This window comes from Chelon labrosus (assembly GCF_963514085.1).
Source record: "Chelon labrosus genome assembly, chromosome: 5".
NCBI classification, from domain to species: Eukaryota; Metazoa; Chordata; class Actinopteri; order Mugiliformes; family Mugilidae; genus Chelon; species Chelon labrosus.
The window spans coordinates 5685580-5709929 of record NC_140341.1 but is presented as its reverse complement, the minus strand read 5'-3'; the positions used below and the strand labels follow the sequence as shown (position 1 = coordinate 5709929).

The 24350-nt window shown below is 39.0% G+C and overlaps 4 protein-coding genes and 1 pseudogene across 5 annotated transcripts in view; all 5 read left to right on the top strand.

The window, feature by feature from the left end:
- The first annotated feature begins 2297 nt into the window (after positions 1–2297).
- On the top strand, positions 2298–3308 carry LOC311488329 (olfactory receptor 51E1-like). The gene has a single exon (XM_084544958.1). The coding sequence runs from the start codon at positions 2313–2315 to the stop codon at positions 3237–3239; it is 927 nt and encodes a 308-aa protein (XP_084401084.1). The 5' UTR covers positions 2298–2312; the 3' UTR covers positions 3240–3308.
- A 2618-nt stretch (positions 3309–5926) lies between these two features.
- On the top strand, positions 5927–6713 carry LOC311488763 (olfactory receptor 6C3-like; the record flags this gene model as incomplete). Its single annotated transcript, XM_084545612.1, is given in 2 exon segments — positions 5927–6691; positions 6693–6713. Coding segments are annotated over 2 exon segments (786 nt in total).
- Positions 6714–8317: 1604 nt separating this feature from the next.
- Positions 8318–24350, top strand: part of LOC311488762 (olfactory receptor 5M5-like) — a gene marked incomplete at its 5' end in the record, with an annotated part of 137389 nt that continues 121356 nt past the window's right edge. The window contains 2 exons of the mRNA XM_084545611.1: positions 8318–8335; positions 9069–9152. Of these exons, the coding sequence (XP_084401737.1) occupies positions 8318–8335; positions 9069–9152 (102 nt within the window). The remainder of the gene's footprint in view (positions 8336–9068; positions 9153–24350) is intronic.
- Positions 12470–14154, top strand: LOC311488327 (olfactory receptor 6N2-like). Its single transcript, XM_084544956.1, has one exon. The coding sequence runs from the start codon at positions 12959–12961 to the stop codon at positions 13883–13885; it is 927 nt and encodes a 308-aa protein (XP_084401082.1). The 5' UTR covers positions 12470–12958; the 3' UTR covers positions 13886–14154.
- On the top strand, positions 21515–22694 carry LOC311488330 (olfactory receptor 4B13-like; annotated as a pseudogene). Its single transcript has one exon. The product of its transcript is annotated as an olfactory receptor 4B13-like (transcript).

The following is a 24350-nucleotide window of genomic DNA, read 5'->3' as shown; positions in this document are numbered from 1 at the left end:
AGTGCTTACATGAAACTCAGTCAATGTAAAGTTGAGACTGTCCTTAAGCTGTGTGCAAAATTTGACAACTTTTTACCATACGGTTCTATGGGCTGCCATAGACTCCCATGGCGGAAAAATAATAATAATAATAATAATAATAATAATAATTAAAGCTGCAAGCAGCATTGAGGTGGCCAAGCAGAAAGTTCAGCAGTGCAGATTTGCCACGTAACTCAATGTAGTCGCATCAGACATAAAGCATTAAGCAGTCACAGCAGGTTTCAAGCCAAAAAAGCCAGGATCGGTTGAGATATAAGGTCACTTCCTGTTTGGCGAATGCTTTTGCCAATTGCTCCAGAAAGCAATGCACTGATAAGGCATGGTCCGAAGATGGCCTGTTCCAATTTTGGTGAAGATCAGATGAAATTTGTGACCTGTGAAAACGTTTTGATGTTTCTGATTAAATCCAATATGGCGGCCGAATCAATTACGATGACATCACAAGTTGACGCGGGTCGGCCTAAGGACGTCTAACAGTATTACCAGACACCATTAGTACATTTGAATTCCAAACACATCAACAGCTGCAGGCCAAAATGCATGGTTGCTAATTGCAGCGCCCCCTAGAGGTCATAGGTCGCCAAAATTTATTGAGCGTTCCCCTGATCGGGTCCTGAGTCCATGCACCGAGTTTGGCTTTGATACACGCAAGGGCTGCTGAGATATGAGCTCACTTCCTGTTAGGGGCTTCGCCGCAAATTTCGATTGGCTGTTACGGGAGAACGGTTTTAGTTCCGAAGACAAAAAGTAACGCATTAATGAAGCACGGTCCGTAGATGACGTGTGTGAAGTTTGGTGTCGATCGGACAAAAGTTGTGACCCGTGAAAACTTTGAAGTGTTTTCGATAAAATCCAAAATGGCGGAAATTCCAATGGGGCGAAATTAACATCATAGGTATCGTCGATCTCGGCATGATCCAAGGAGTCCAACAGTACCAAGTTTTTGAATATCAGGCATACGGGTCAAAAGTTATAAGCGAAAACGCAATTTTGCTAATTACATCGCCCCCTAGTGGCCGAATGACACCAAATTTTCATTGCGCACTTCTAGGGGAGTGTCGAAGCGTGTGACCGAGTTTGGTCTTCGGAAGTCAAAGCGTCGCCGAGATATAAGAAAACTTCCTGTTTGGCGGCGTTGCCGCCGACTGCGATTGGCTAACGCGAAAAGTCGGCATGAACTGTCACTGGGGCAACCCACGGTATCTGTGGATATCGTAATTTCATTTCAAATAAAAACGCATCAAGAGATATGAGCAAAAACAATGTTTTGCTAATTATAGCGCCCCCTAGTGGAGAAATGACACCAGATTTTTATCGTGCACTTGGGACAGAGTCTGGAAGCGTGGTACCAAATTTGGTTTCATTGCACCAAAACGTTGCCGAGATATGAGCTCAAATGGAAAACGGCGCCTTCGCCGCCAATTTTGATTGGCTGTTACGGCCAAACGGTTTCGAATCTGAAGATGACTTCTGATAACTTTTGTGCGCATTGGTCAGAAGACGGTGTGTGCCAATTTTCGTGAGAATCGGACAAAATTTGTGACCGCTGAAACTTTTTTCGTGTTTTTGATGAAATCCAAAATGGCGGAAAATCCATCATGGCCGAAATTGACGCCATATGGTGCGTTGAACCCGGCGTGGTCCAAGGATGCCGAGGATACCTTGTTTTCAAAAATCGGACATACGGTTCAAAAGTTACATGCACAAATGTACTTCAAACTTTGACCCGTTGGTGGCGCTAGAGCGTGGTTAGTGCTTACATGAAACTCAGTCAATGTAAAGTTGAGACTGTCCTTAAGCTGTGTGCAAAATTTGACAACTTTTTACCATACGGTTCTATGGGCTGCCATAGACTCCCATGGCGGAAAAATAATAATAATAATAATAATAATAATAATAATAATAGGGAAGAAAACGTAGAAACACAATAGGTGTCCTACGCAGCTTCGCTGCTTGGCCACCAATAATAATAATAGGGAAGAAAACGTAGAAACACAATAGGTGTCCTACGCAGCTTCGCTGCTTGGCCACCAATAACACATATTTTCCAGTCTGAAGGGGTTTAATGAACACGTTTACATGCCAGTCATAAATGGATAATGAGATCTATGGAGGATTAAGAACTCGGATATAAAAAACTTTTCACAGTCTCCGTCAGCCCACTTGGTTGGTGCTGGAGGTGACTCAGGTAAACACACTTTTAGTGGGTGACAAAGACTAGCTAACAAGGACTACATTGTTGTACAGCACTGCTTAGCATTTTGGTTGTTATGGATCTGATGAACGGTGAACTAAATTCAACTTATATAACTTTTGGTGGACATGTGGAGTTGCACAAGTATAAATTCCTGTATTTTGTGATCATGTTTACTGTTTATATTCTAATACTCTGTGGTAATTTGGGTATTTTTTGGATCATTTGGATTCAAAAAAGCCTTCATGAGCCTATGTACATTTTCATTGCAGCACTGTTACTGAACTCTGTTCTTTTCAGCACTAATATCTACCCAAGACTTTTGATTGACTTTTTATCTGAGCAGCAGATCATATCTCGTTCACTGTGTAGCGTTCAGAGTTTTATTTATTACTCTTTATGCGGTTCTGAATTCTTACTTTTGTCAGTCATGGCCTATGACAGGTATGTGTCTATATGTAAACCTCTGCAATATGCAACTGTCATGAGAAAAAGGACTGTCAATATTTTGCTGGTTTTTGCTTGGCTTGCGCCTGCTTGTCAGCTTGCACCATCTGCCGTAATGATTAGTGGTCTAAAACTCTGCAGCTTTACTTTGAATGGAGTTTTTTGTAACAATGCACTGAGCAAACTCTATTGCATGACTTCCAAGACCATATACATAGTTTACGGTATTTTTATCCTGCTCAATACTATGCTTTTCCCAATGCTTTTCATACTTTTCACTTACACAAAGATATTTATAGTTGCCTACCAAAGCTGCGGGGAAGTCAGGAAAAAAGCTGCTCAGACCTGTTTGCCTCATCTGCTGGTTTTAATTAGCTTTTCATGCTTGAGTTCGTACGATGTGATTATAGCACGACTGGAAATAGATTTGACCCAAACTGCTCGTTTGATAATGAGTTTGCAAATAGTGATGTATCATCCTCTCTTCAATCCAATCATATATGGACTGAAGATGAAAGAAATCTCCAAACACATTAAGAGGCTCTTTATCAGGTAAAAAATAACAGTAACTAGTGTCTAAGTTTCTACACCTAATACTTTAATAATGTAATATACTTACTAAAAATACAACTCAAAATAATACTACTGTGTATAGTGTTTTATACCTTAAGTGTATTTATTCTTCACATTTATTCATTTATTTGTCTCAGTGCTGCTGTAACATGTGACTTCCTCCTTGAGATCTTGGTGAACTGTTTAATGACTTTTATCACTTATTATATCTGTCACTACAGCTCAGCCATGAACATATGGATTGTAAATCAGTGTAATTATATTTAAATTAAAAGTCAGAAGTAAAAGAAAACATGCCATGTTTTTTTTTATTGTTCAATACTGTTTTAATTCATGTAGGATCTAGTATTTCCACACTGTTATTGTTTTTATGACATACAGTCAATAATACTCAAAGCCCTAAAATCCACTGAAAGCACACAGATGAAATTAATATCGATTGCTAAGATGATTACAGAGAAATCCCTGCAGGGATTAAATAAAACAAAGATTCACTGTCAGAAAAACTTTCCATCTTGTCTGTTCAGAATGAATGTATATTGATTTACTGATGTTTTTTGTGTTAAATTTGTGAGGATTTTGTTAAACATTATATGTTGGAAAAGGATTAATTTAAATGATTCATTATTTGCTTTTTCTGAACGAATCAGCAGGTGTTTGTGATGTAAAAAAACAACAACTAACAAAAGTAAATCATTATCAGGACTTATGTTTCTGTATTTTAAAAGTTACCGATGTTACGCCACTGAAAACCAACATGAGACATTTCATAGGAAAAAAAAAAGAAAAAAATGTCTGTACACTCTTTTATACTTTAATAAACTTTAAACAACCATTATGTGAAATAGCACACTCCTGTCTTCATCCGATTAACTGCAAACAGATCTTGTGAGATTTTGTTGACGTGGTCTTTGTTGCATGATACTACAAGAGCCATGGGGCACAAAATGCATTCAAATCATCAGTGGGATCTCATCATTGTTTAAAGGCATGGGTCAGATGAGGGCAACAGAACTTCCTCCTTGAGATCTTGGTGCCTTTCTAAGGCATTGGCACCTCAGTGACAGCATTAAGAACAGGATGTCGCTCCAAAAGTGATGAGGCAATAAAGAGGAATCAGTTCAGGGAGGCCGACAACAAAATTCAAAGAGCTGCAGCTCTTTCTGGCAACTACTGGTTACCATCACATGTGACAAGTGACAGAGACATGTCATGAAAACCGTGGCTGACTCCATGCAGTGCAAGTGACCATACATGTATTGAATTGTATTGTACATACATACAGATAGTATATCCACCGATCAGCCATAATGTAATGACCACTGACAGGAGAAGTAAATAACATTGACCATGTTATGGCAATTCAGTGTTCTGCTGGGAAACTTTTGGACCTGGCATTCATTGGTGTGGATGTTACTTAGACATGTAGCACCCACCTAGACCAGACCAGGCACCCCCACCCCATAGCACTGACACTCCTTGATGGCAGCAGCCATCCCCAGTATTTTGCAGCCTGATACAGACACACACACGGAACAACTCAAAAAAACATGAAGAACTGCACAAGGTGTTGACCTGGCCTGCAAATTCACTAGATCCCAAACTGATCAAGTATCTGTGGGATGATCCACAGAGGTCCCCCACTAACAACATTCTGTTGCCAGACATCACAGGACACCCTCAGAAGGCCCATGTCATTCTCTGATGAGTCACAACCATTTTGGAGGCAAAAGGGAAACCTACACAATATTAGGAAGGTGGTCATAATGTTATGCCTTATCTGTGTATATGTATTAATTTGAGTGAGAATCACCACATGTGTTTTCAACCAGATGTTTTTACAAGTATTTCATTTTTTAGTTTGTGCACTGACACAACCCGTGGACACCCAACTGAATTTTAAATTTTGCCAAAACATTTTTCAGGTATGGTTAGAGTGTAAGATTTGAGCCAAGCCCAGTTTAAGAACCTCAAGTGTAGATGATGGTTCCTTAGTGATGAACTTCAACATCAGGCAGTAACAAACACAGATTCACTTTTTTAAAATGCTTTTCTTGAATTTGGTGTAAATTTGCATTTAGATGTGCGGGTATCCTGTGGAGCGGTTGCTCTCTCTCCAAACTATTTTGAACTAATTCCAACTTTATTCTCGAAATGTCGAGTTTAATGTCGACATGGCGACTTTAAAATCGACATGTCGAGTTTAATCTCGTCATGGCAAAAATATTTTTTTTCTTCATGTGTGGCCCTAATACTCCGTCGTATAGATGGAAACATTGTTGCTCTTGTGGAGATTTAAAAGACAACACAGTGAAAAACATCTAGAATAACAAATATCATAACACATATTTTCTGGTCTCAAGGGGTTTAATGAACACGTTTACATGCCAGTCATAAATGGATAATGAGATCTATGGAGGATTAAGAACTCAGATATAAAAAAAACTTTTTACAGTCTCCATTAGTCCACTTTGTTGGTGCTGGAGGTGACTCAGGTAAACACACTTTTAGTGGGTGACAAAGACTAGCTAACAAGGACTATATTGTTGTACAGCACTGCTTAGCATTTTGGTTTTTATGGATCTGATGAACGATGAACTAAATTCAACTTATATAACTTTTGGTGGACATGTGGAGTTGCACAAGTATAAATTCCTGTATTTTGTGATCATGTTTACTGTTTATATTCTAATACTCTGTGGTAATTTGGGTATTTTTTGGATCATCTGGATTCAAAAAAGCCTCCATGAGCCTATGTACATTTTCATTGCAGCACTGTTGCTGAACGCTGTTCTTTTCAGCACTAATATCTACCCAAGACTTTTGATTGACTTTTTATCTGAGCAGCAAATCATATCTCGTTCACTGTGCAGCATTCAGAGTTTTATTTATTACTCTTTAAGCGGCTCTGAATTCTTACTTTTGTCAGTCATGGCCTATGACAGGTATGTGTCTATATGTAAACCTCTGCAATATGCAACTATCATGAGAAAAAGGACTGTCAATATTTTGCTAGTTTTTGCTTGGCTTGCGCCTGCTTCTCAGCTTGCACCATCTGTCGTAATGAGTAGTGGTCTAAAACTCTGCAGCTTTACTTTGAATGGAGTTTTTTGTAACAATGCACTGAGCAAACTCTATTGCATGACTTCCAAAACCATATATTTAGTTTACGGTGTTTTTATCCTGCTCAATACTGTGCTTTTCCCAATGCTTTTCATACTTTTCACTTACACAAAGATATTTATAATCGCCTACCAAAGCTGCAGGGAAGTCAGGAAAAAAGCTGCTCAGACCTGTTTGCCTCACCTGCTGGTTTTATTTAGCTTTTCGTGCTTGAGTTCATACGATGTGATTATAGCTCGACTGGAAATAGATTTGACCCAAACCGCTCGTTTGATAATGACTTTGCAAATAGTGATGTATCATCCTCTTTTCAATCCAATCATATACGGACTGAAGATGAAAGAAATCTCCAAACACATTAAGAGGCTGTTTATCAGGGCAAAAATAATAGTAATTAGTGTCTAAGTTTCTACACCTAATACTAAAATAATGTAATATACTTACTATATACTCAAAATAATACTTAATTTACTGTGTTTTAGCATATACTGTATCTCTGTCATGTTAATCTTATTATATTGATGTATACCACTACTACTACCGCCACTATACTATACGTACATACTATACGGACGGGATGCTGTGTATAGCGTTTTATACCTTAAGTGTGTTTATTCTTCACATTTATTCATTTATTTATAGTTGGCCTGTCTCTGTGCTGCTGTAACATGTGACTTCCTCCTTGAGATCTTGGTGAACTGTTTAATGACTTTTATCACTTATTATATCTGTCACTACAGCTCAGCAATAAACATTGTATGGATTGTAAAGCAGTGTAATTTTCTTTAAATTTAAAGCCAGGGGTAAAAGAGAACATGTCATGTCTTTTTTTATTGTTCAATATTGTTTTAATTCATATAGGATCTAGTATTTCTACACTGTTATTGTTTTTATGACGTACAATCGCTAACTCTCAAAGCCCACTGAATCCACTGAAAGCACGCAGATGAAATTAACATCGATTGCTCAGATGATTACAGAGAAATCCCTGCAGGGATTAAATAAAAAGGTTCACTGTCAGCATAACCTTCCTTCTTGTCTTTTCAGAATAAATGTGTATTGGGCTCCTGACTTCATCTGATTAACTGCAAATAGATCTTGTGAGATGTTGTTGACGTGGTCTTTGTTGCATGATACTACAAGAAACATGGAGCACAAAATGTTTTCAAAGCATCAGTGGGGTCTCATTGTTTAAAGGCATGGGTAAGATGAGGGCAACAAAAGCAGATCCAAGGTGGTGGATATAATAGTATAACACAGTGAAGGCAGTCATCAAAAACTGTACATGGCACAACAGTGACGAGATGTTTCCCCAAAACTGATGAGAAGACAAAGCGGAATCAGGTCAACAACAACATTCAAGGAGTTGCAACTCTTTCCGGCAACTACTGGTTACTGTGACAACTATGTCAATGACATGTCATGAAAACCATGGCTGACTCCATGTGGTGCAAGTGACTATACATGTATTGAATTGTATTGTACATACATATTATCCACCAATCATCCACAACATTATGACCACTGACAGGAGAAGTGAATAACATTGACCATCTTGTGACAATACAATGTTCTGCTGGGAAACTTTTACACCTGACATTTATTCATGTGGACATGTAGCACCCACCTGGACCAGACCAGGCACCCCCACCCCATAGCAATGACACTCCTTGATGGCAGCAGCCATCCCCAGCAGGATGCAGCCTGACACAGGCACACACACAAAAACAGCACAAGGTGTTGACCTGGCCTCCAAATTCACTAGATCCCAAACTGATCAAGTATCTGTGGGATGATCCACAGGGGCCCTCCGCTCAAAGGTCCCTCGCTAACAACATCCTGTTGCCAGACACCACAGGACACCCTCAGAAGGCCCATGTCCATTCTCTGTTTTTGAGTCACAACGGAGACCTACACAATATTAGGAAGGTGGTCATAATGTTATACCTGATCAGTGTAAGTGCTTGATCAAACTAAATATGTTCATATTCAGAACACTGGTACGTGAACCACACGATTGCAATACATACCAGTGCTCCATTTTCATTTTGATTATTTGCGGAAATCCAATTCCCGCAAAATTATGACCAGTTACAAAGTAGTTTGCAGCATTGTAAGACTACTGTATTAATCACTCTCTGAATACAGTGAAACAGAGGCGTTAAAGCACCCTTAGAAACACCACAGTGGAGACGGACTAACATAACAGATATCATAACACATCACTTCAGGTCTCAGGGGTTTAATGAATGTGTATCATGTTGTAAACAGTTAATGAGGTCTATGAAGGACAAAGCAGTCCGATAAAAACTGGTGAACTCACTCTGGTGAAGACTTTTTTAGTGAATGAAAAAGATACTGTTGTACGGCACTGCGTTCAGTTTTTATGGATCTCATTAACAATGATTTTAATGCAACTTTTTTAACTTTTGGCGGGTACGTAGAGCTGCACAAATATAAATTCCTGTATTTTGTGATCATGTTTACTGTTTATATCCTAATACTGTGCAGTAATTCGACCATATTTTGCATCATCTGGATTCAAAAAAGCCTCCATGAGCCCATGTACATTTTTATTGCAGCTTTGTTGCTGAACTCTGTTCTTTTCAGCACTAATATCTACCCCAAACTTCTAATTGACGTTTTATCTGAGCAGCAGATCATATCTCGTTCACTATGTACCTTTCAGAGTTTTATTTATTACTCTTTGGGTGGTTCTGAATTCTTGCTCTTGGCAGTCATGGCCTACGACAGGTACGTGTCTATATGTAAACCTCTGCAATATGCAACTATCATGAGACAATCAACTGTAAATGTTTTATTGGTTTTAGCTTGGCTTGTGCCTGCTTGTCAGCTTGTGTCATCAGCTGCAATGAGTACCAGCATTAAGCTCTGCAGCTTTACTTTAAATGGATTTTTTTGCAATAATGCAATTTACAAGCTTTACTGTATGACTCCGAAAACACTGTCAGTATACGGCGTGTTTATCCTGCTCAATACTGCACTCCTCCCAATGCTTTTCATACTTTTCACTTACACAAAGATATGTATAATCGCCTACCAAAGCTGCAGGGAAGTCAGGAAAAAAGCTGCTCAGACCTGTTTGCCTCACCTGCTGGTTTTAATTAGCTTTTCGTGCTTGTGTTCATATGATGTCGTTATAGCTCGACTGGAAATAGATTTTCCCAAAACCGCTCGTTTGATAATGACTTTGCAAATAGTGATGTATCATCCTCTCTTCAATCCAATCATATACGGACTGAAGATGAAAGAAATCTCCAAACATCTTAAGAGGCTGTTTGTGAAAGAAAACCCATCTAATGACGTTGCGTGTGCAGTCGTTTCCACTCTAACATAAATTTCAAAGATTTGGTTTAGCTTCAGTGTTTTCAAATTTGTGTGGCGGAGGAGGAGGAATGGTGATGTGATTTGAATACTTGGAAATATGGAGGCTGCCATCATTTTTGCATTTTTTAATGAGACAGAACTATAACTATAAATTGGCAGTAACTGTGCAACAAGGCTCTACAAAAGATATTACAACTTCAGCAAAAATATTGGCACCATAAGCACAATGGATGGGTGTATTTTATAAACCGTTTCCCTACCAGGAATGCCTTCCAAAGTGTCTCTTTTTGGTGTATTTTAAAGTTGTAATGTCCTCATCTCTGACGGGTCTAAATAAAATAAATGTCAAATTTCTGAACAAAAAAGATGTTAGTTGAATCTGAAGTTTAGGTAAACATTAAATCTTGGCATTAGTATTTCATTTTATTTTTATTATTATTTTTGTGATACATGGCCCATCCTGCTTTGTGTTTAGCTATGTTTGATTGTTCGCTTATGTAGTTTTTACTGGCCCTGTACATACTGTATTTGGAGAAATACAAATTATGTGAGATGAAGATGTTACACCATGTCCCTGGATTACATTTGTAGTTGAAACAAGAAATTATCATTAGTTATAAGTTAGCTTTTTGAGTTTGAAGTTGAGTTCACTCACATTTGCAAGGCATCAGGTGAACTTTTGTTTCTAAATTTTTACGACTTGACATGTTTTACAGTGTTTTATTTAATTCAATTGTTAGTTTTATTTAACTGTATGAATTTACTCCTGGTTCTGGACTTGATTGATTCCTCCTTACTTATAGTTTTTCATGTTTGGGTCACTATCTCTCTTCAGTAAAGATCTTAAGTGTCATCATTGTTAGCATTTTAAATTAAAATCATTGGCACAGAAGCACATACCATGTTTCTTAAATCTTACTTGCATAAATGTAATACTTTATTTATGTATTTAATTCATCATAACCTCTGCACTCTGATGCAAATAAGTATCAACTTTATTCTGTAATAATTCGAGACCTGTGAGGCTGTAAATGACAAAACTGAATAGTAGGGTAATATATTGTAAATTATTATTATTATTTTTTTTTTTATTTAACCTTTATTTTACCAGGAAGGTCCCATTGAGACACAGTGTCTCTTCTACCAGGGAGTCCTGGTCAAGATGGCAGCAATTATAAAAATTAGGTGTAAAGAGGTTATTTTGTAGTTTTATGATATGTATGGGTAAAATACTGATCTCCCCAACCGCTTCATTATTTTATTATGCTAATACACGGCCTGGCCAAAAAAAAAGTCTCCACCTGGATTTAACTAAGCAAATAGGTAGGAGCCTCCTATTGGATAATTACTGCATGGGTGCTTTCAGCTGGAAACTTATACTTAGACTTAGATAAACTTTATTCATCCACAAGGGAAATTGCTTGGTCACAGTAGCAGTAATACTCTTAAGAATTAAATAAGATAAATAGAATAAAATAGTATAAGCAAAATGTACAAATTAGCATATTAGTAGATAAAATGTACAAGAAATGGAGATAGAAGAATATATATTATATACACAGGGATGATAGTAAGGTGCAATAGTGTCCATTATCATGACTAACATGGAGTTATCTGTTACAGAAAGGTGAGTTGTTGTACAGCTGGACTGAGAATGGTATGAAAGTAGTCCTGTAGCTATTTAACCCCAACTGATGCAATGAGTAGTTTCTCATTTCTTAAACAACCATGTCTAAAGACACATCCTGTGGTCATGGAAAAGATGTTAGTCTGTTTGAAAAGGGTCAAATCATTGGCATGCATCAAGCAGAGAAAACATCCAAGGAGATTGTAGAAACTACTTAAACTGGGTTAAGTACTGTCCAACGCATTATTAAAAACTGGAAGGATAGTGGAGAACCATCGTCTTTGAGGAATAAATGTGGTCGGAAACAAATCCTGATTGATCGTGATTGGTGATCACTTAAATGTTTGGTGAAATCAAATGGAAGAAAAACAGTGAAACAGTGTTTAATAGTGAAAGTAAGAGCATTTCCACACGTACAATGTGATGGGAACTCAAGAGATTGGGACTGAACAGCTGTGTAGCCTTAAGAAAACCACTAATCAGTGAGGCTAACCAGAAAAAAAAAAAAAAGCTTCAATTTGCTAGGGAACATAAAGATTGGACTTTGGAGCAATGGAAGAAGGTCATGTGGTCTGATGAGTCCAGATTTACCCTGTTCCAGAGTGATGGGGGCATCAGGGTAAGAAGAAAGGCAGATGAAGTGATGCACCCATCATGCCTAGTGCCTACTGTACAAGCCTGTGGGGGCAGTGCTATGATCTGGGGTCAAAATATTAGAGTGTGTGACATTCCTTTTTGGTGGCGACTTTTGTTTTGGCCAGGCAGTGTATGTTATCTGGTTGATTGCTTACTATATTTTTCCAATCGTTGCCTAGCAGTTATTATGGCTAGCCTTCTCATGACTTATGGGCAATGTTACCATATGAATGCCAAGCTATCTATACCTATAATGTACCTATAATCATAACCATGAGCTCATGAGCATGTCTTTGGACACTGGGAGGAAGCCTGAGTACCTGGCGAGAACCCACGCAGAGTTGGATTTGAAACCAGAACCTTCATCAGAGCTAACCACCACACCACTGTGCTGCAGATTAATTTATCCGGTCATTTGTCATTTGAAGTGTGTCTCTAAGCATGTAGCTGGTTACTAGCTTCCTGCTCAAAAATTGAAAAATAAAGACACTGCGTTTGTATTTTTGAGTATTAGTAATATCAATGTCTGAAATTGTGACAAGCAACATGATACCAACATACTTGTGTTAGTTTGTTTTGGTTTGAGCCTTAAACTGGGCCCAGTTAAACTCAATGGGCAGGAACCCTGCATCGATTCAATCTCACTAACTGATGCCCATTTGGAGTTGGAGAAAAGAGAACATTCAGACCATTTTCAAGAACATGAAGAAACATTCGTAATTGCACCTACCTCTGTGGGTTCCGGCCTCCAGAGTGTGACGATGCTGCTGACATGTTGGGTGTGGAGGTTAATGAGGACGTGACCCAGTCTGATAAAACCATTGCATGGTTCATTTTCAACCACACACCAGCAGCATTTCAAGGGCAAGTAAGAGTAAACGAAGAAGATGCTGCACATATGGTTTGTAGAGGACAGTCTGTTTCACTAACTTGTTTCATTAGATTCTACATCATCTTTGACCATTTTAATGGATGCTGGGTTAAATGTGACATATATAACTCTGGATGGACATGTGGAAGTGCACAGATACAGATATCTTTACTTCGTGATCATGTTGGTGGCGTATATTCTGATAATCTGCTGCAATGCCACCATTGTATATCTCATTGTTGTTCACAGTGACCTCCATGAGCCGATGTACATCTTCATTGCTGCTCTGTTAATCAACTCTGTTCTTTTCAGCACTAACATCTACCCAAAGCTTCTGATTGACTTTTTATCTGAAAAGCAGATCATCTCTTATCAAGCTTGTCTCTTTCAGGTTTTTATATTTTACTCTCTGAGCTGTTCAGAATTTTTACTGCTGGCAGCCATGGCTTATGACAGATATGTTTCTATATGTAAACCTCTGCAATATCCAATAATCATGAGGAAAACGACAGTCAGTGCTTTGCTTGCTTTAGCCTGGCTTGTGCCTGCCTGTCACGTTACGGTGCCTATTGTGCTGAACAGTCACAACAAGCTCTGTAGATTCACTCTGAGAGGAATTTTTTGCAACAACTCAGCGTACGATCTTTACTGTGTGAGCTCTAGAGCACTATCTGTATACGGTGTCATTGTTCTATTTAATGTCGCACTCTTTCCATTGCTCTTCATAATTTTCACATACACAAGAATACTTATTATAGCTCACCGGAGTTGCGGAGAAGTCAGGAAGAAGGCTGCTCAGACCTGTTTACCTCACCTCCTGGTTTTAATCAACTATTCTTGTTTGCTCACGTATGATGTTATTATTGTTAAATTGGAGTCTGATTTTCCAAAAATTGCACGTTTTATAATGACGCTGCAGATTGTGACATATAATCCTCTCTTCAACCCGATCATATACGGACTGAAAATGAAGGAAATCTGGAAACACTTAAAAAGGTTGTTCTCTCGAGCAAAAGTGAACTAATTAAGTCATTTACAATCTTTATTTTAATTGCTGAAGAGATATGAGGACTTGATGTTTAATTGTAACTGTATTTACATGTAGGGGTCTATTTCTATGACTAAAAGACATTAAACATAAGCTCCTCTAACTGTTTAAGTACTGATAATGTTCTGCCGGTATTTAAACATCCAACAGCACATGTTTATTTTGTTCAGTAACTGCGTAAGTCGCACTTTTTGGTCAGAAAAGAAACCTTGCTAGCGGGTGATGAAACTATATAAACATCAGGTATATTCCTGTCTATATGTTATTGAGTGCACAGATCGCTATTGAAATTATTAAATCAATCACAAAATACGTTCCAATTTCACTTTTAACCCTCCTGTTACCTTCAAATTTACTCACACCTTTTATGCTTGGGGTCAATTTGACCCCAGCAATTTAAACCTCCAGAAAATGATTATAATTAAAATAGTTTTCCACATTTATGTGTCAGGTGCTTTATCTTTGATTGTTGGGTTAGGGTTGGGGTTAGGTCGAGGGTTAGGGTTAGGCTTAGCGTTACCTAAAGAGCTCTTTAAACAAAAGAATCCCCCACCCCACCCCCCTTTTACACACCCAGAATACCGCAACTATGAAGAAATGAAATGCAGTTCACCATAAAATCTCACTGATTGACCTTAAATTGGGAAGAGTTGTTTAAGTTGCTTTATATAATTTCTAAGTACATATTCTTGTACCTATAACATTTGGTGTGAAAAACAATTTATGTCATCAAAAATAATAGCATGTATTATGTTCAAGGCCTGTGTCCGTGTCAATGTCAAGAGCCCAAAGGCTTGCTGTATCTTTACCTTTTGACTACACTACATTCCTGCCAAAATGATCTGCTTAATGCAGGCTTGCAATTGTCTATCCACATGTCCCCATATACTTACCCCAACTTTAAATTTGTCATCTCTCATTGATAGTGTTATGAAGAGCTCAAATGCTTATTTAATGATGAGGACATGGCTGACGGTATATCTACTGGGGCCTGGAACCATTCTGATGGCATTAGCAGCTATAAGTCTAGCCTGTTGTTCGAGTAGGTAGTTGGACCATAATAACTTTCCATTTTTGGAAGGTAGTGTCTTTTCTGGTGGTTGAGAGACAACAGGGGGATCAACACTGAGGGTCTTATTCTCATCAGAGGAGGATGTCTCATTATCAGGGTCCACCTCAACAACATCCTCTGTCTCAGTGCTCTGTCTTTCTGCTCTCTTTCAATGTGAGAATATGTCTAAGAGAAATGCAGAAGGTTTAGAAGGCTGCTGTGCAAGTGTTTATATGTTGCTTCACCTCATGTTGAGTAAACTATCAATATCATATTTTCCACCAACCACAGCATGACAGGTTAGGGTCCTAAAGCTTTTTGAAGATTATGAAATTGCATGTTATAGTGACCTCAATATCATCCAAAACAACCGTAACAAATGTGTGTAAAATTTTGATATTTCTTAAATGTTTTATACAGCTAAAAGAGCCTGTGGTCAAATTGACCCGAAACAACACCTATGCGTACAACATGTATACAGGACATTGGCAACATATCATTGTTTTAATTTTATGTTTACCCAGTTGTCCCCATTAAATTACAAAAAAAAAATAAAATAATGATGTTAATCACATATTTAGAGACGTTAAATATCGGAGGTTTGATATGACAATATGCTTGTAAAATAAATATTATCTTGTTTGCTGTTTCATTTTCGCTATAGTTCATATTAATTATTTTTATTTTTTTTTCCAAATCCTGATATTAAGGACAGAGGCAAAACTTTGTGCCCTGCAGTGACATACAGGTTTACGGTACTTATCATGAATTGAACTGACTAATAATAAAGAAACTAAATGCCCCAAAATATAAAATGCAGAAAAAGACCATAGAAAGAAAATAGAAAATAAAAGTGAATGCACAAACAATGCGGACACCGTCATCAAATTGTCCCTTTACATTACAAAAACATATACACAAGTAGATTACAGATTAAAGACAGTAACACAGTTAAATGTGTGTGTGTGTAAATAAATATTGTGTACATAGATTATTTGTTTGTTTTCCTATTTTATATATATATATATATATGTGTGTGTGTGTGTATGTATGTGTGTATGGTATGCTGAGTGCCTGCACATTGCTGCTGTAATAGTGAAATTTTCCAGTTTGTGAATTCCAGTTTGGGAATTTAATTGTTTATTTCTTTAAATTTACAGTTTTAGTCTGTACACTGCTGAGATCAGATCAAAACAGAAGCTTAAACACAACTAATGTAATGTTCATACTAGGAGAAACAAGGCTATAAAATGGCCAGGCGAAGGTAACTGCACTGTGGCCAGATAGTTTGGCTTTAGCACTCATTTAGGGTTCTTTTTTTGTTGTTGTTGTTATTGTCAACCATTTTAAAGTTAACTAGTGAAACAAACCAACTGGCTAAAACTCTGAAGTAATTGGAGCTGTCACCTCCCTCTGCACCAGTGGCCTTGCAGTGCAGGGGGGTATTCCAGAAAGCAGGTTCAACAAACTCTGAGTCTATCCCTGAACTCTGAGTTGACTTACTCTGAGTCGGGAAACTCTGAATATCAGGTTCCAGAACAGCTGATCTGAGTTAGTTCAATCAACTCTGAGTATGTTAACCTCGAGTTACGCGCGTGCACAACCACTATAAAAAGCCATCATCAATGGAGCCCCGATACCACGAGTCACCATGACAACCGAGAAAAAAAAAAGATCAACTTATTTCAGTGAGAAGGAGTTGGAGATCCTTATGCTGGCCTACGGAGAATATGAGCACATATTTCACCGCAAATGCAACACAGCTGCAGCAGCGAAGGAGAGAGAGACGGCATGGGAGAAAATTGCTGCCCGAGTCAACGCGTAAGTTTGAATGTACTATTCCATTGACGTAACAATTAACCGTAAGATCGTAGCATAGCCTATAGTTATGAATATAAGTAGGAATGAAATCTGAGTTTTTCATTTAGGTGCAATGCAACAGGAGAAATGAGGACTTGGAAGCAGCTCAAAATGAAACATAAAAACATCATTCAAAAAGGTAAGGCATATTTTGCTAGGCTATGATTGCACCTCACTTTGATTTATTTCTTTTTTTTTTTAATTGACTTAGGCTATTAAACGTAAAGTAAATATTAATTCAGATTGCAACAGCCAACAGAAAGAAGGCAGAGGCCCGAAAAACGGGTGGAGGGCCACCTCCACCACCTCTGACAGAGGCTGAGGAGCTGGTTCTCAGCCAAAACAGGGGTCGCCCTGTGGCTGAAGGCATCCCCGGGGGAAGCTCATCTGAGCCTGTCACCCCCCAGGACACAAGTGCCTACATCAGATGCAAGTATACACTATGTCTTTTTTAAAAATAAAACTTGCATATATATATATATATATAGCCTACTTTTTAACAAATATATATCCACCCACCCAACAGTTGTGGATGGTGTCATCTGCCTGGTTCAGCCTCCGACTGAAACAATCGTTAACCCTGCAGCTGTAAATATTCCATACTCAGATCTTGCCTCAGATGGTAGTTCAAAGTATTCTGAAACAGTATCTTTTCCTGCATCACAGGAGGAGGAGGAGGAGGAGGAGGAGGAGGTGGAGGAGGAGGATGATGATGATGATGATGAGGAAACGCTGTCTGCTGCCACAGGGAGAGATCCGGAGGGGCCTACTGAAGTGTGTCTTAATATTATGTATAGCTACTGGCAGTGCTCTACCCATTCATATTCATTTACATTCTTGAGTGGAATTTGGAGTTTGACATGTACACTGAAGTGATGAGCATAGATAATGGACAAACTAGCACATTCTTGTCCTTCAACAGAACATGGCTGGGCATCACCAAGAGGAGGGTCCATCAACTTCTAGAGCACAGCTTGACACAGTGAGATTTTCGGTCAATACCATGTTAAGTCTGTATGTAGAACTGCAGGAATTAAATGTCGTCCATATGTTTCCCAGTTGCCGGTAAAAGAGTTGTACAGGGTGCACCTAATGAAAACCATTAAAAAAAAACGAAAAAGAAATGGTGTACCTGGACCGGCAAATCAGAAAAACAGACTTGGAAATTCGATAACTTGAACGCCAGTTGAGGTGGGTGCATTGTCATGGTGAAACAGGTGAATATGTGAAATATGTTAATGGTTGGAACTATATTACAAGTCCTGACTGTTGCTTTTGTACTTTTAGGGAATAAAGAAGAACCAAATCACATGTGAATTTGTCTTTTATTTTTAATCAAAAGTGGTTTCGGGCGATGAGGTACCTTACAGCCCTTCCATCCTGAACATCTGCAGGGATGGGATGGTCATCCTCAGCGTCGTTGATTTGTACGGCAGGGTGTTGCTCTCCTCTAATAATTGCAATATTATGGAGAACAACACATGCCACAATGATGTCACATGCCCTCTCTGGGGTGACCCTGAGCTTACGCAGGCACTGGAACCGGGATTTGAGTATGCCTATGGTCATCTCAACCCGGGCTCTAGTCCTGCAGTGGGCCACATTAAAACGTTGTTGGGGCCCCGGCTCAGGGTCAGGGTAAGGGGTCAACAGAGAGGGCTGGCATGGATAGCCTCGATCCCCCAGCAGGTAGCCATCAAACTCTCCTGTAATTATAGAGGACACATTTGAGTGCATTTAGAAAGGGAGACAAAGAACATTTGTACAAAGCTTTAGCTTCCTTACCACGTGCAAATCTGTTGCTCAGACTACACTCCCGGTAGATCCGGGAATCATGAACTGAGCCAGGCCACTTAGCTTCTACATTTGTAATAAGAGAAGCTGCATCACATATGATCTTTACAGTGCAGAGAATGACATGAGTTAGTTGTATTGTAATGTATACATTTTCATGTACATATTTTTTAAGATGGTAGGTCACATACCTGGACATTGATGCTGTGAAAGGATTTTCGATTCACATAGTCCCCTTCATTTTGTGTAGGCGCGGTAATAGGGATTTGTATCCCATCTATGCATCCTATCACATTTGGAAGGCCTGCAAAATGACAGCTAATTAAGCTACTGACCCCACTCTGAGGCCGCAGCAGAATGTAGGCCTATATCATAATTTAAAATAACAGAATATATGATTTCTACATCAGTCACAACCTGCAATCCTGTGGAATTCCTCTTTGATGGTGCGAACAGGTTTGTGTCCGGGGAACACCACCATCACTGGTAACAGGCGTTTCAGTACGAGGGTTACCTTCCTCACAGCTCTACACACTGTTGCCTTTCCGTAATGCTCTGCATCCCCGATGTTATAAAGAAAACTGCCGTTTGCAAGAAAACGTAGCGCTATGCATAAAGTTTGCTCTGATGTGAGTGCTCGTCCGCGGTGTGTGAGGTTGGTGATATATGGCCGGAGAAGGTTATTGAGATAAATGATACTGTTGGATGAAAAGCGGTAGCGTTCAAAAAGAAAATCCTCGGGAAATGATAAAACGTCTAATCTGGGTCGGAAGATTCTCTCACGACGTAATGCATTTCTAATCAATACGGCTTCGATGTCGATTGGATTTCTAATGAATGGGCAATCCATGTCTAACTGCTTTCTTCGTGTGGGAGGAGACAGGTAGAAACTCTGGGTTTCTTATAGTAAACCTGCCAGCGAGCAGGTTATGTTCACAGAGTAAGTTACCGCAGTAACAGACCCAGAGTTTAAGTTACCTCTCTTTCTGGAACGGATAACTCAGAGTTTCCCTCATCTCAGGGTTAACAAACTCAGAGTTTTCACATAACCCGCTTTCTGGAATACCCCCCAGGTGTCATCGGCTTGTGCAGGGGCTTAATTAGCCTTATCAGCCACACCTGAGAAGGTGTGAATAAAAGGACGTTGTTGAAGGCGCCACTTCAGCTGCATAGGCTCACCGTGTCTCACTTGTTGCCTTTTGCTCTTGTTTTGTGAAAGGAACTCTTTATTTTTTGAAACTCTGTTGTAACTTTGACTCTACAGCCCTCAAGCCGGGTCAGCTTTTGAGGCAGGTTTAGCTTAGATTAGATGCAAAAGAACAAGACATCAGCTTATGGCTTCATAATGCTGTCTTCCACTGAAAAAAAAAACAAGCAAAAAAAAAAAAAAAACAAGACCAAGGCCAAAATGAGATGCAGTTGATTTATTTTTTTATCAGTAGTCTGTACACACTATAAGAACCAACAGGCTGGTGGCTCTAAGAGATTAAACTTATTATGCTATGGAGTAAATGCTCTCAATGACAATAATAAGATCCTAATGGTTAGCTGATGTAATGTTTATCTGTGTGAAATAAATGCTTTGCCACTCAATGTTATTGATCCATTCAGATATTTCAATAAAAATCTAATATCAACCTAATTTTCGGCTCTGCAGTGTTTGAGAGAGCACTAGTTTCTTTAGACTATATTTCTTTAACACTAATTCTCTGATATACACATTTTATGTTTTATCATTGTGCAAATAAACCCTTCTCAAAATGTTTCCTTAGTCATTAGTTGACCGTTTTGGTGCATGCTGCTTTACTGATTATACTTTTCAAAGGTGGCATATAGGAAATCTGCCATTTCAAAAAGTGGTGAGAATGTACACTCCAAGCATCTCTTTAAGTTACACTTTTCCCACTGTATAATTTTGAGAAGACGGAACTCATTAACGTAAAAGCCCCCATTTGAGGCACATGTAGTAAAGATGTGTTAACTGTTATGTCCTTTAGAGCTAGTGGGAGGTTTTCAGAGAGCACCTGTGACCATGGTATTGGCGGTATAAGTGACATGGGTAAACCAAACCTAAAAGTCCAGAAAGCGCAACAACATGATCAAGTAGAATAAATGTGACTGTAGACCAAATGATCAACATGATTCTGGAGAGACCAGGGGCCTCATGTACAAAGACTTGGGAGGATTTCCTGCTGACTCATGGCGTACGCTCAAATCCAGAAAACATCGTATGCACAAAAACATCCAGATGTATCTGTGCGTACGCATGAATCCAAGCACATTTCCTTTGTGCATCCCAATCAACGTGGAATTGAGCGCACATGTTGGAGTACCTGACCGCTCCCTGTCAGTGTCCTCATTTAAATATACAAATCATACTTAAATGGCCCCTGCACCTGAGATTCCCCTCTCTGCACGGTCAGAAAATTAAAACAAAAGAATGAGTAAGACGGGAAAAAATAACTTCACAGGAAGTGAATTGGAGACGCTACTCACTGGAGTGGAGGTGCGCAAAAATGTACTCTTTGGCACGCTGTCCTCCGGCATAAGCAATAAACACAAGAGAAGTGAGTGGGAGAATGTGTGTGAGGCTGTCAATGCTGTGGAGTCAGGAAAGCACACACACACTGAAAGAAGAAAGAAGTGGTCCAACAACAAGTATGGTCGACTATAATCCACTATGGATCATTTAGATTTTGAAATTGAAATCACAAAACTGTGATCATATTGTTGTCTCTATACAACTTTGGCCCTTGCCAAACACTGCACCATTAACCTTTTCAGCCCATTGCTGTACATTTGGTTGCTAACTGCAGGCCACCAGAGTACACCATGTTTGCAAGTTAGTCAATCTTGGTTGAATTTAATAAGCTCCATGGAGAGGGAGGCAGTCTGATAAAACCATATGATTTCTAACAGAGGTGTATCCACAGATTCAGACGCTTCACTTTGTGAAATCTGAAGGTGAACGCACAACAGGTGCAGGTAAATATTACTGAAACAAGCCAACAGATTCTACATATTTGGATAAAAGTGTGACTTGTTTCCTAACAATTACTATTCCGGTACTCATGTTGTATAATCTGCCTGTTTTATGCACTTACATTTATTTTGTTACAGCCTTGATGGGTGATCAGTTCAATGCAACGTTTATAACGCTTGGTGGCCACCTACAAGTGAACACATACAGATTTCTTTATTTTGTTCTCATGTTTACAGTATATATTCTGATTATCTGCTGTAACTCAACTATCATATGCCTCATCTGGATTCACAAAAACCTCCATGAGCCTATGTACATCTTCATTGCAGCTTTGTTACTGAACTCTGTTCTTTACAGCACAACGATCTACCCAAAACTTTTGATGGATTTTTTATCTGAGAAACAGATGATATCATACTCAACCTGTCTCTTTCAGTGTTTTTTATATTACTCTTTAAATGGTGCAGAATTCTTACTGTTGGCAGCCATGGCTTACGACAGATATGTGTCTATATGTAAACCTCTGCAATATCCAAGTATCATGAGGAGAACAACCATCAATATTTTTCTGGTTTTAGCTTGGCTTTTGCCTGCTTGTCAGATTGCAGTTCCAGTTGCACTGAGTGCTAACAGCAAACTGTGTAACTTCATTTTGAAAGGAATCTTTTGCAACAATGCTATTTACCAACTCCACTGTGTGAGTTCAAGAGCACTGTCTGTCTATGGCGTAATTGTATTGTTAAACGTTTCTGTATTCCCCGTGCTTTTCATCCTATTTACATACGCAAAAATATTCATAATAACCTACCAAAGTCACAGAGTAGTCAAAAGGAAAGCTGCACAGACCTGTTTACCTCACTTACTGGTTTTGATCAACTTCTCTTTTTTGGTAACATATGATGTTGTTGTAGTAAAATTGGAATCGGATATTCCAAAAACTGTTCGTTTAGTAATGACGTTACAAGTGATTTTGTATCATCCTCTCTTTAATCCAATCATATATGGACTAAAAATGAAAGAAATATCTAAGCATTTAAAAAGGCTGTTGTGTCGACGCAAACTGAATATAACAAAGAAGAGTTAACTTTTTTACAGTCATTCTCCAATTTCATTAACAAAAAACTGGACTTTTACTGACTCTTTAAAGAAATGCTACAAAACTTTTGGCTATCTTCAACTATATAAGTATCATTTAACTGTAGTTGTTTTAGTAGTTTGCTGAAAACTAATCCCTTTTCCCTTTTTACAACACACAAACATCTATTTGTTTAAACACAAGTTTACCAGTAGTACCAGTCATATTGCTTTGTGTGCTAAAGAAGCAGGTGGATTAAGATGCTTACATTATATTTTATACAAGGCCTGGATGTGGATGATCAATTGTCTTTAGTTATTTCTTCTTGAACTTCCATTTGTGAAAATGGAGGTTTGTAAGAAAGTTTTCAGTCGTAGTCTATCACAGGGTCATCAGAAAGAAAAGCAGACAGTTGCACCACACTCGCCGAATGACAGCTGGGATAGGCTCAAGCAGACCCCGCGGCCCTTAACAGGACAAGTGGTAGAGTACAGAAGATGAATGAATGAATGAATGAATATCTTTAAGTGCACATTAACAAGAATCAAACTAATTGTAGCGAATGGTTAAATGGAGGTAGAAGATGTTATCTTTCAGTCAGAAATGCTCACTTGTGATGTGTCATGCGTAAAAGAGCCGGCTCTAAGGGCCGATGCTTGGTGGTGAATCAGAAGAGCCGATTCCCAACGAGTGAGAGCCGGCTCCCCACTATTTATTTATTTTTTTCCCTTTGCTCATTCATCTCTGCTCGCGTGAAGATGGGGACAGAACTTTGTTTTGATGGGCACGCCATGTGGGCAATCACATGAGAGGATCATACTATTATGTGAAAGCAGAGAGGCGAACAGATGCTGTGGCGGACAGAGTAGCTGTGAGGAAGAGAGTATGGGTGCTCACAGTTATGAGTGACACCCGGAAACGAAGCAGCATCAGGCTGAAATTTAAATCAGGATAGCAGAGCAGAGTGTCTTCACTGCAAAGTGAAAATAATATTAATAGCAGTTTCCACCACAAACCTGCACACGGACATTTATACAGTCTGTTTACTGAATTTGGTTCTGTTTTTGCTTGTGTGGATTTGATTGCAGTGTTTTATTCATTTTTTTGGGCACAATTAAAGTTTTATTGAAATATTAAACAAAAGTAAGAATGCTTTTGTAACAGAATAACTGCACAAAATGAGACAATTATTAGGCTTCTCATAAAAGCATTGAATGCAAAAGGTCAACTCACAAACCATATGTATTTGCTGTGTTGGGCTAAAATATTAAGCTATAAACGGTACTAAATAAAGAGCCGTTCAGGAGCCGAGAAAGACGGATCTTCTTTGGGAGCCATTGCAAAAGAGTCAAACTGCCCATCACTAATGCTCACATTCAGTGACACACAGGAGCTCTCTCAAGCTCACAAGCAAGGGCACCAGTTCACTTACAGCACAAGACTAGCCTGGACCTGTCCCTCCAACCCTAGTGCACACAAAGGACCCGGGAGGACCCATCCCTATCGCTGCTGTGCTGATCACAAGGCCACATGTTACACACATGTTACATGCTGACTAAGATCCCAGACACCGCCCTCTCCTCTGGGAGATACGCCCACACAGGACCCGGGAAGCGGGGAACCGTTCAGCGTATTGGTAGACTACGGCCAGTGGCGGTTCTACATTGAATTGCGCCCC

Bases quoted from the DNA above. Each gene is read 5' to 3' on its own strand.
- LOC311488329 (XM_084544958.1), top strand. From the start codon at position 2,313: ATGGATCTGATGAACGGTGAACTAAATTCAACTTATATAACTTTTGGT.
- LOC311488327 (XM_084544956.1), top strand. From the start codon at position 12,959: ATGGATGCTGGGTTAAATGTGACATATATAACTCTGGATGGACATGTG.